Source organism: Acanthamoeba castellanii (genome assembly GCF_000313135.1).
Source record: "Acanthamoeba castellanii str. Neff unplaced genomic scaffold scf7180000084776, whole genome shotgun sequence".
NCBI lineage: Eukaryota > Discosea > Longamoebia > Acanthamoebidae > Acanthamoeba > Acanthamoeba castellanii.
In genome coordinates this window covers 448,828-459,851 of record NW_004457586.1, presented here as the reverse complement: position 1 = coordinate 459,851, position 11,024 = coordinate 448,828, and the positions used below count along the sequence as shown (strand labels likewise).

Below are 11,024 nucleotides of genomic sequence, written 5' to 3'. Positions count from 1 at the left end.
CGTACTCTGCACCACTTCGCCGGCGGCCGTGGCGATGCTGTAATCGCCCACAGTCGTCAAGTCCCTGATTGCACCCCCACTCGCGCAGAACTGCAATCGCTGATTGAATTCCCGCGTGTCGACGTGCGTAACCGTGCCGTCGAAGCCGCCGCAGAGAATGCCTTCGCCCAGACCTGCATTGCTGTGCGTGATCTTCGTCGTGGCGACCATGTCTTTTCAACAATTATGGAACTTGTCAGCCAAGAAAACACCAGAAGCTGCCGTCGCAAGAGAACTTGTGTACCTTGGAGCTGACGCAGGAGCAGCCCGTTGGGCAAGTCCCACTGGCAGACCGGGGCACATAGCGACGCGCTCCAGAACTGAGTTCGATGCTTGTCGTCATAGAAAAGCGACACCACCGGCGAGCTCTGGTAGTCCTTCAGGCACTCGCGTGTGTTCACATTCCAGAGCTTGATCTGTATTGTAGACCATGATCAGGTGACGCTCAACGATGCGGCTTTGGCGACTGTGGGCGTACCTCTCCCGAAGCTGAACACGACAGAGCCTTCATCACAGGGTCCACGAGCTGAACGTCGAGTACGGGGGACGTGTGCCCCGATATGGACCGCACGGTGTACCGGCTGCCCGTGCGGTCCCTTCGCTCGGTTCTCTCCCGCTCGGCGGGGGCGAAGAGGCCGACAAACCGCGCATGGTTCTTCATCATCTGCTCCCTGTCCCGCTCAAGGAACACTGAAAGATGCGTCTCCTTGAGCGTGGCCGCGTGTGCAGTATAGTGAGGCGCAATGACCTGGCTCGTGCCGGTGGCACAGTTATACGGCATGTCACACCTCACCTGCACACACACACACACACACACACACACACACACACACACACCATAGATCAGCATCGCACACGCAGGCGTATCAGAACGAAGGTGCGTACGAGGTAGATGCCCCGCTCGATACAGATGTTCTCGAACTTGTGCGACATGGTCTCCATGGCATTGCCCCAGGCCGTGAGGAGGGACAGTGGGTACGAGCAGGAGGGCGACGCCACGGAGGGCATCGTGCTGATCACCCGCGGCAGCGGAATCCACGTCGGATTGAGAATGACCACGGGGTCGTGCGACAGGGTCTCCTCGAAGATGTCTGCGTTCTCCACGTCGAAGCAGATCATGACCGCGATGCGCCCGTGCGGCGTCTCGAAGATGCCCACTTCGTTGCCCGGGTCGTGCTGTGCAATTCTCACCTTTAGCCACACTGGGGACTCGTGCCACGCGCCGCGCAACATTAGTGTGGCCATGCGCGTACCGCGCCCTCCATGGTGGGCTTTCGCTTGCGGTAGAGGCCGGCCATCGTTCCATCAGCTGCAAGCAGGACCGACGTCACGTAGCGCTTGCCGCCTTGAACCTCGGCCATCGTGCCCGCCACTAGGAGGCCAATAACAACACGTGGTGAGCACACGCATCCACGCCGTAGCTAGCACAGAGAGGGAAGCTGGGCATACATATGTAGACGGCGTGGGCCTTGGCCACGTCGGCCAGGAGCTGCAAGCTGCTGTTGGTCGCCACGTCGGCCTGGCGTAGTGTCCCTACGTGAGCCAGAGTGGCCCTGCCGCTACTCGTTCGACCCAGTAAAGAGTCAGGAGGGGCGTAGTATGTACGTGTCCACTGGCGCCCAGCCAGTTCTCGGGTAGGATGAGGATGTCGGCCTTGCGGCCGTCCCGCTGGAGCTGGGTGTGGAGGAAGGTGTCCAAGCTGGCTGCCGCTGCCTTACCCGCCTTGGGCAGCTGCTGCAGCACCGTCACCTTCACTTTGGACGCCCCTCCAGATCCTCGCCACCCCTCCGCCCTCGCCGGCAACAGACCAGCAGCCCTCATTTCAGCCAAGTGTTGCATTGTGTCGAACCTTCACCTTCCACCTGTGGTTTCCTTCTCGTCCACGACCACGCTCCTTCTCCTGCATCAGCGAACAAGGCCAACAGAAAAGAAAATGGAGAAAAAATGCTGTGTCGACAAGAAGTGAATAATGTCGTAAAATGGGACCAAAAATGAAGAGGGCTGACCGTCGCTCGCGGGGAGTTCAGGGCATCTTCCTCTTGACGGCCGAAGAGGAGCGGCTGCTCTTGGGACGCTTGTCGAAGGAGAAGGTGAGGCAGAACGCGATGGCGATGACGATGAAGAGCCAGATGGCGAGGATCTCGGTGGGCGGGGTGAGGTTGCTGTACGCGAGGAGGAGGGTCTTGACGATGAAGCCCGCCTCCAGGCCCAGCACGGCCACGTTGATGATCCGCCACTGGTACCGCCAGATCCCCATGTCGCTGTTGCTGATGCGCTTCGTGTGGTGGTGGTGGAGCCCTTGGTCGGCGTTCGGTCCTTGCCGTTGTTGTGGTGCTGGGCGTGCTGCTCGTCGGCGTAGGTCGAGGCCAGGTCTTGGTAGAGTTCGGCGTAGAGCCGCAGCTGAAGTCCGAACTGGCAGACACCGTGCCAGATGAAGATGATGTGGGGCACCGGCACCCACATCACGTACTTGAAGGCGAACGGGATCACGAAGCCCACTGTAGCGTCGACCGCAGTTCATGGTCATGTGATGTGATGTGTAAGTTACTGTGTGCAATGCTGGCGGCATGAATGAAGCGAAGGCAAAGGGGACGTGTACCGGTGCGCTGGAAGAAGATGATGGCGAGGAAGAAGAGCGGGCGCTTGTCGCTGCCGAAGAAGAGGTCGTAGACCTTGGAGAAGAAGGGCGAGGGGAAGAGGCGCAGGCGGGGCTTGGGCGAGGGCTCGTTGACCGGCACGGGCGCGAGCCAGGTAAAGGGCTGGACGTCGGTGACCTGGGTAATGAGATAGCCCGTGAGGCAGCCCAGGAGGTTGGCACCGAAGATGTCCGCGAGGAAGTGGTCCCACCAGCACTACGCACCCCGCCCAACGTTATTGCGTCAGATCGATCAACACACACCACACCACGCCCACACACATGAATATGAGCGAGCATACCTCGCGGAAGTTAGGGAAGATGTGCTGCAGGGAAAGTTCGATGAGCTCATCGAACACGCCAACCGCAAACGCTGAAGAAGAAGAGAACGCGGCACGAGAGAGAAAGAGAATGTGAGACACGCCTTCGAACAATCGTGGCAGAGAGAAGCGACGTACGCATCGCGAAGCTACGCATGCAACCCGCCATGAGCATGAACCCGGTGAAGTGCACGAACACGAAGAAGTCGTAGAGCGAGTCGTACACCTAGTGCAGCACCAGCACCGCCCACCACCAACCAAGTGAGGACACACGCTCGAGAGAGAGAGAGAGAGCCACGTCAGAGAGTCCATGTGGTGGTAGTGTACCTGGCTGAGGTTGTCGCAGCTGTTGCCATAGTCCTTCTCGGGGAGGGGTCGACCGAGCTTGGGGTCGAGCACGCTCATCTCGAGGCGGCCCTCGGCGGGGGAGAGGAGGAAGAGATGCAGGATGAAGCCCAGTTGGGCGCAGAGCACGGTCACGCCCAGCTTGTTGGTGAGGAATTCGAATCCGAGCATGAGCTGGCGGCCTATCCGACCGCGCCATGAGTGCGGGACGAGCGGAGGCACGGGGCTGGTGGCGAGCGACACGGTCTCGGGATGAAAGTAGACCGAGAGCGATTGATGGGTGATGAAGAGGACGATGTTGGAAATGGCGAGGTAGAGGTAGAGATTGCAGGGCAGGGCCTCCTTGAAGTGGAAAGCGGCAAAGTTGCTGAGCACGGAGGCGACGAGCATCAGTGCCAGGATGCCGAAGCTAAGTGTCTTCCCGTTTCTCGATTCTCGCCAATTTTGCTTCAAATGATCTCTCTTCATCTCTCTGGTCTCCTCTCCCTGCGCAGGACTGCCCTTCTTCCTCTTGGCTTCCATCATGTCGCCGACCTTCATCACGTGCATACAAGCGCTCTCTTTTCGGTCTCCCTCGTGTGCGGCTTGAGTAACGTGACACTGAACCACCCTAACCTCTTCGCTGCGTTACCTCCCGTCCCCTTGACACCGGGCGCGAAAGCGGAGTTGTGGGCCACGGAACGCCCTGAGATTAATTAAGGGGCGGTGTGTGCGGTGTGTGCGGTGTGTGCGGTGTGTGCGCAGTCGTCTGGGTTGCGTTTGGCGTCGTCCTTGCGCTGTCGCTTCTTCTGTTTGCGCAGGACCTTGCGCGCGGCTTCGACCAGCGCCTTGGCCCGCTGCATGGCGTCGGCGATGCCCGCGAGCTCCTCACGCAGATCGTGCGCTCGCTTGGCCAGTTGCTCGTCGTCACCCGTAGCTCTGTCCTCCTTCTCGATCAGTTGTAGTTCTTCGGTGATCTCCTTCTTCCTCTTCCTCAGCTCGCTCATACCCACGGCTGGCTGTGCCACTGCCGCGGGCTTCGGCGTCGCTTCGACATCCGCAGGTCGTTGGCGCTGTTCCACGTGGGCGTGGGCGTCGGCCTCGACTGGCTCCTCCTGTCCGCGTTGCCGATGCTCGCGCCCGCGCTTGTCCAGTATTTGGCGCACCCGGTCGGCGATGCGCTTCTCTTCCCTCTGCGTGCCGAGGTCGTCGGTCTGCGGGTGGAGGTGCAGCTGGCGCAGGCTCGACGTGTTGCTGTGCTGCACGGCGTCGGCGATCGCCGCCAGCTCGTCCACGCTGAGGAAGGTGCGGCACAGGTTGAGGTGCGTGAGCGAGCAGTGCGGATCCCGCAGGAGTCGCACCAGCGCCTCCACGCCTTCGCTCTTCTTGCCGGCCTGCTCTTCACCCTCGGCGTCGGCGGCTTCGGCTTCGTCGTCGGCCAGGGGCGATCGCACCGCTTTTTGCTGATCGTCGCGCGTGCCCACGTGGTTGGCCAGCGACCTGATCTCCTCGGGAGGCACGCCGTCCTTGGAGGCCAGCTCGTCGTAGGTCAGCTTCCAGCCCAGGATCAGGGTTTCGAGCCGGGAGCGAGGATTGGCCTGACCGACGACACGCATTCCATGAGGTCAGCCAATGGGCCTGCATCACACGCATTGCGCAGCTTGCTGGCGGGGGGGGGCTCTTCTTCACCTGAAGCGCGCCAAAGAGGGAGGCGACGCCCCGAGGGGTGAAGCCGTTGTATTTGAGGCACAGGTAGGTCAGGCTCGTGTTTTGCTGCAGCGCGGTGGCCATGCTGGCGGCACCCTCGTCCCGCAGGTGGCTGATGTCCAGCGATAGCCTGGGGGATGACGTGTACGTGCCAGAGCGCCGCGGCGTTTGAATGCGGTGAGACGTCGAGCAAGGGTCGTCAGCGCGGCGTAGAGTGTGCAGGAGCATACCTGGTGAGCGCGCTGCCATCACGCAGCAGCTGGGCCATGGCCCTGCCGCCCGCCGGACCGAAGTGGTTGCCGCCCAAGAACAGGTGCCTGATCTTCTTGTTGGCCCGCAGCACCTCTTGTTCCCCCCCCCCAGCCAAGCCAAGCGCAGGCACCGTCCACGAGTTAGCTTCGCCTTCCACGAGGGCCACAGAGGGAGACCAAGTAGTGGTCTGTACCAGCAAACACCGCGGCGGCCTCGGGTCCGAGCTGGGTGTTGAAGAAGTCGAGGGAGGTGAGCCGGGGCGAGCTGTCAGCCGCAGCCGCAGCACGAAGGACGGCCTCGGCACCGGGAAGGGTCAGTGGGTTGCGCTTGAGCCAGAGCTTGGACAGGGTGCCGCCCCTCCCACCCCCGCGTAGTGCCTCGGCCAGCGCGTGCGCCCCCTCAGCGCCCATGCCGCAGCCGCCCATGTGCAAGACCTCCACCACGACTACTCCACTGCCGTCGCCTGCATTGCCCTCTTCATCCACCGCCGCCCGCCCCACCAGACGACGCAGCAGGCTGTGGGTCAAGGCCTGCTCGCCCGCAAAGAGGTCCGGGTTGTCGGGCACGTAGAGCTGCAGACGGCACGGGCGGCCGCCCCGCGCATGGGCGAACCCGTCGAGCTCGCGCTCTAGCCGCTCCAGCGTCAGGCCGCGCCCGCCCCAGTCCCTCTTCACCACCTGCGACATCAGAGAAATAAAATAATAGGAAATAAAATAATAGGAAATAAAATAAAAGACAAAAAAGACAACAAAGAAAATTGTCTGTGTTTGGCGAAGAGCACTCGATTAGGGGTGCAGCGAGGCCGTGGGCTCCTCCAGCGCGGGCTCGACGGCGGGATTGCCGTTGGTGGCGGCGTTGTCCTGCTTGATGATGGCCTGGAGGCGCTGTTGGAGGTAGCGCTGCTGCTGCTGCTTCTTGACGTAGTCCTCCCGCGTCTTGCGCGCCTCTTCGCGCTCGCGCGCAATGTCGTCGAACGAGCCGTAGGCCACGAAGACGAACCCGCTCGGGTCATCGGACTGGAAATCGTCCGTCATGTCGCCGTCGCCGCAGTAGACCACCTCGCCCAGCTCGTTCCATTCGATCTTCTCCTCGTCCACCACAAACTCGTCCTCCTCGTTCTCGTTCTCCTTCTTCGTCGCGACGCCCACCCGTGATCGCCGCGCTCCATTCGCGGCGAACGACAGGGCGTCGCCAAAGGGAACGCCTTCTTGCGCGGATTTGGCGGGTGGCATCGTGGACAGATGTAGGTCTTCATCTCCTGCCCCTCCGCCTGAACACGACACACACACACGACAGCAGTTAGGCGGGGTTGTCGATATGATTTGGGGGGAAGGTGTAGATACCGGTGTGAGTCCGACGCAGCCGCCATGGAACCACTCGTTGCACTTGTCGCACGCGATCATGAAGCCGTACTCCTCGGATGAGCGACAGATGCAGAAGACGGAACCTTCGTCCTCTCCTTCGGCCGCTCCTCGGCCCTTTCGGTCGCTTCGGCTCCGCTTGTTCGGCGAGACCTCCTTGGGCCTCATCGGCTCGGCGTCAACCGGTTCCGCCTTGTGATGTCGGCTGCTGCCGCCGCCGCCGCTGGACTTCTTCCGTTTGACCGACCGCTCGGCGGCGGCCAGCTCTTTCACTTTCTCCCACTCGACGTCGCTCTTCTTCTGCACGGCGGCTCCACGCCGTCGCGAGGACCAGTTGTTGATGATCTCGTCGTCTTCGTTGTCCACCAGCCCCAGGTCGATGTACTCCTCGTCGACCGTCGATCTCCGCGACCGCCCGTTCGATTTGCTGCTGCCGCCCTTCTTCTTCGTCCCGCTCGCTTCTTCTTTCGACCGCCGCTTTCGCTTCTTGTCGTGCGACTCGTCCTTCCGCTTGGGCTTGGCGTTGTCGAGTTCCTTCTGCCGCATGATCTGGGCAATCTCGCGGTCCTTCTGGGGAATGAGATTCATGAAGAAGAGCAGGTGCGCCGTGGGCACCTCATAAAGCGATGGCTGCAGGGCCATGGGCGACTGCGCAGCAGAGGGTGGCGGCGCCAGCGCCGCCAAGTGGTGCTGAGCCTGTGGCGCCAACGGGGATGGAAGTGGTCGCGGGTCGAAACAGCTCCGAGAGCTGCTGCTGTTGCTGCGGGTCCGAGTAGGGCGTTACCGCGGGGTAGAGCGCAGCTAGGCCGGGCGGCGCCTGCGGCATCACGGGGTTGACGCCGAACAGGTTGTACATCAGCATGGCCGCGTTGAGGTTGCTGCTGTTGGACTGCGACGGCGGAGGCGGCTGTAGGGAAGCGGCATGGGAGGGAGGGAGAGGCGGGAGAGGGAGAGACATGGAGGCCGGAGGCGGAGGTGGTGGAGCGCCGAGCTTCGAAGAACCCCCGGCTGAGCTCGGTGGCGAGGGTCCGCTGTAGGCGGTTTTCATGTAGGGGAGAATGCCCGGCAGCGGTATGGACGACGGCTGCTGATGCTGCTGCTGTTGCGTGTTGCGGGTGCTGACGCTGTGGCGAGCTTGCGGGCATCAGCTGCGAGTAGGAGGTGGGCATGCGCGATGGTGGCTCCGAGCCGGAGAGCCGGCGCAGGGGAGACGAGGATGCGCTCGGGTTCAGCAGAGAGGACGTGGGCGGGAGCAGCTGTCGCGGCTGCTGACCGTGCTGGGAAGTCGAGGATGAAGACGAGGTGGAAGTGGGGTGGAGGTGGTGAGGTGGCTGTGAAGCGTGCTTGACCTCGATGATCTCGACTCCGTCGTCGTCATCGTAGTCCCGCGAGAGGTAGTCGCCCTGCCGGAGGTCGATCTTCCGCGCGTCCCGGAACGACGACGGCGGGGGCAGGGAGGTGAGGGACGAGATGGATGGCAGGGTCGGCTTGGGAGGCTCGCTTCTCTTGGGCGCCATCGGTGGCAGCGGCGGAGTCGGGTAGAGCGGGAGTCGCGTCAGCAGGAACTCACAGAAGACCGGCCCTTCGCCGCGTCCGCTCGGTGGGCCGTCGTCCCGCGAGGGTTCGTCGACGTAGTGGCGCACCGAGTAGAGTCCGTCGTATCGGTACCACATCCGTTCGTCGTCCTTGTCACTAGAGCGGCTGCTCTTGGTCTCATAGTCGGCTCGCCAGCCACGCACCAGCCGAACGGGGATATCATTCAGCACATTGATCTGTTTGTTGGTGTAATGGTGGTCAGTACACTGAGGGTGAACTTTGAACCTCCGCGTGCACGCACCTGGAGTACGGCCCTCTCGATCTGGTTCTCGTGCGAATTGTTGACGCATGTGTACAGGAGTCGCTCGTTGACCGGTGGCGCGGCAGGATCAGACAGAAGAATGGAGTCGGCTCCTGATGGCCACACCCAACGTAAGCCAGAGTCGACATCAAGCTCTCGAAGGAGCAGCAGCCGGTACCCTTTTCCATGTTGCCGCAGATGGAGGTCGTGTAGGTCATGTGGAGGCCCAAACTGTACAGATCGTGCCTCGATGAGAAGATGCGCCCCACGTAGTCCTGCAGATCATCGGTTTTCACGGATGTCGAGGCTTCTGGCGGACAGATCAGCGAATCAGAAGAAAGCCCGGGTGGTGGCTGCATCGAGAGCAGTTCGGGGCCGTACCTCTCTGGGAATCCAACACTTCGTCGTCCTCGTCTATGTAGATGACGTTCTTGGCGCTGGTCGGTGCATTGCGCGCTGCGGTGTTGCCCTTCCCCGAGGGCGTCTTTGTCTTGTCGCCGGCCTGACTTCCTTCCGTGCGTGACTGGCTACTTCGCAGTGGGTCCCTGCCAGCGACCGTGGGCGTGGTATTCTTGGGAGTGGCGGCGAGCCGGCGGAAGCATAGCATGATGTTCCCGCCTGTCACAAGCTCCTCGCTCTGCGGCACCTGGAGTAAGCGGCAACCACGGACACAAATCAGAAGACCACAGCAGCGACACAACCAATTCCACGGGGAGCACGGTACCGAGTAGTCGTAGAGTGAACGCGCTGTTCGGTGCACGAAGAGCGCAGCATTGGCCTCCATCACGACGCGGACATGCGGCAACTTGCTACTCGTGCCGCAGTCCTGCCTGGCCTTGGGGGAGAGCAGGAGATTGCGCTTCCTGGAGCACGCGCAATAAGCAAATGGCCCCATGGCAGTTGCTCTGTGGGTTGAGAGTTGAAGCGCGACGTACTGCCCCAGACAAACGAACACGGCGTCGGTCTTCTGGCTTTGAGGATCATCTGGACAGCCCCCGGAACACTCTGATCCTGCGAAAAGAAGGGGGGGGGGAACGCGAGACATAAGCGACCACTTATGTGTTGGGCCACCCAAGAGCAAGGGCCAGCCGCGTACCATTTCGAAAATAGGAGCAATGAACAGCGTTGAACGTGGTATGAAACTCGGTCTCTAGTTTGTCTCGGAGTTCGCTAAGGAGAGGGATCCGCGTCCACTCCTCGTGCTTGATGACCACACCACCCGATGAAAGCTCTGATCGGGAGTCGCCAAACCTGCAAATGATCGCAGAACAAGAGAGTAGGAGCGCATGAGTATCTGCAAAAACGGGGCATGAGCTGGTTCGAGAGACATTGTACCACGCAAACTTGGATGGCGCTCGTCCGGTGGAGCCCTCACGGTCATCGACCCAACACGCCTGTGTGGTCAGATTCGAGAAGAGCGCAGCACCTAGTTGTGGCCGTTCTCGATAACGTAAGATTTGGGTGGTTATACCAATTACGAGCAGCGACACCCTTTTCCATACACCGTTTTGATCATGATGATGGATCCCCATATTTAGGTAGGTAGCTGCACTGCAACGAGCCTTTCCTCGTTTATCGCCCAATTTGGAACCAGCCTGCGAAATTTCGAGGTGGCGATCTGAACGGCGATTCGTCCCTAACACCCGGGTGGAGCTTGGTAATGGTGTGGGGTTCGCGTACCGGCCTCGGGGAAGAGAAAGTGGCGCCTGAACTGGACGGAGGGTGCGCCGTCCGAGAGGGAGAGCGACGCCTTCTTCCCGGCTTCGGTGTCGGCCATCTCCGCCAGCGAGGGAAAGATGATGTAGTTTCTTCCCGCCGCAGCCGCCGCGGTGCTTTCCTTCGACTGCACGGAGTGAGCTTCCTTCGGCTGCTGCTTCCTGGCCTTGGCCTTAATGCCGGCGGCGTGGTCGTCCAGCGGTCCGCCTAAGACCGAAGGCGAGGTGCGCTGTCAGGCAGGTTCCGAGGCTCGAGGGACGCGGCCTTCGAAGAGGGGAAGGGGGAGTAGTACCTGGGGTGGCCTGGGGCGGCTGTTGCTGACGTGGCTTGCCATCATTCGCGTGGAGAGGCGGGCCGACTTTCGAGGTGGCGGTGGTGTTTGTTGAAGATGAAGATGTGGAGGAGGTGGTGGTGGCGGTTGCGGACGAGGTGGGCGGAGGTGGAAATCTCCGTAGAGGGTCGGTGGTGGGCGTGGTGGAGGCAGGGGAGAAGGGTGGGAGGGAGATGGACACGACCGGCAGAGCGACGGCCTGCTTCTTCTCGCCCAACGAGAGGGTCTTGTGCAGACGAATCCCAGCACCACCCTGGGGCACGGTCGTGTTGCGCAACAGAGGGCTGCCGCCGCTCCCGTTCGCCCCAGTTGGTCCGCTCAAGGCGGCCGAAAGCAAGGCCGCGGGTCCGCGAGAGGTCGAGGATGAGGAGGATTGCGAGGACGTAGAAGATGGCGGTACTGAAGGTGTCGCGGAGGCGGAAGTTGAGGTAGTGGAAGAAGGTTGAGGTGGTGAGGTGGGGGGCTTGAGTTTGCTACTGCTCGCCTGTAGCTGTTTGGCCGT

At 61.6% G+C, this 11,024-nt stretch overlaps 4 protein-coding genes across 4 annotated transcripts in view; all 4 read right to left on the bottom strand.

Annotated features, from left to right (window-relative positions):
- Positions 1-473: 473 nt before the first annotated feature.
- ACA1_280030 (hydrolase, carbonnitrogen superfamily protein) lies at positions 474-1,878 on the bottom strand (the record flags this gene model as incomplete). Its single annotated transcript, XM_004344684.1, is given in 7 exon segments — positions 474-505; positions 518-528; positions 618-832; positions 925-1,215; positions 1,293-1,411; positions 1,489-1,558; positions 1,645-1,878. 7 exon segments carry the CDS (start codon positions 1,876-1,878, stop codon positions 474-476), a joined length of 972 nt encoding a protein of 323 aa, XP_004344734.1.
- Positions 1,879-2,062: 184 nt separating this feature from the next.
- Positions 2,063-3,879, bottom strand: ACA1_280020 (uncharacterized protein; the record flags this gene model as incomplete). The annotated part of the gene is made up of 6 exons (XM_004344683.1): positions 2,063-2,201; positions 2,255-2,537; positions 2,639-2,891; positions 2,977-3,047; positions 3,133-3,220; positions 3,322-3,879. 6 exons carry the CDS (start codon positions 3,877-3,879, stop codon positions 2,063-2,065), a joined length of 1,392 nt encoding a protein of 463 aa, XP_004344733.1.
- A 155-nt stretch (positions 3,880-4,034) lies between these two features.
- On the bottom strand, positions 4,035-5,963 carry ACA1_280010 (uncharacterized protein; the record flags this gene model as incomplete). The annotated part of the gene is made up of 4 exons (XM_004344682.1): positions 4,035-4,916; positions 5,008-5,155; positions 5,256-5,370; positions 5,471-5,963. The coding sequence occupies 4 exons, from the start codon at positions 5,961-5,963 to the stop codon at positions 4,035-4,037; spliced, it is 1,638 nt and encodes a 545-aa protein (XP_004344732.1).
- A 99-nt stretch (positions 5,964-6,062) lies between these two features.
- ACA1_279800 (Peroxin 11c (Pex11c), putative) overlaps positions 6,063-11,024 on the bottom strand; it is a gene marked incomplete at both ends in the record, with an annotated part of 6,712 nt that continues 1,750 nt past the window's right edge. Inside the window, 15 exon segments of the mRNA XM_004344681.1 lie at positions 6,063-6,439; positions 6,457-6,547; positions 6,621-7,334; positions 7,348-7,545; positions 7,595-8,440; positions 8,476-8,588; positions 8,654-8,785; positions 8,857-9,121; positions 9,200-9,338; positions 9,411-9,486; positions 9,572-9,726; positions 9,811-9,901; positions 10,156-10,398; positions 10,484-10,775; positions 10,801-10,921. Of these exon segments, the coding sequence (XP_004344731.1) occupies positions 6,063-6,439; positions 6,457-6,547; positions 6,621-7,334; positions 7,348-7,545; positions 7,595-8,440; positions 8,476-8,588; positions 8,654-8,785; positions 8,857-9,121; positions 9,200-9,338; positions 9,411-9,486; positions 9,572-9,726; positions 9,811-9,901; positions 10,156-10,398; positions 10,484-10,775; positions 10,801-10,921 (3,853 nt within the window).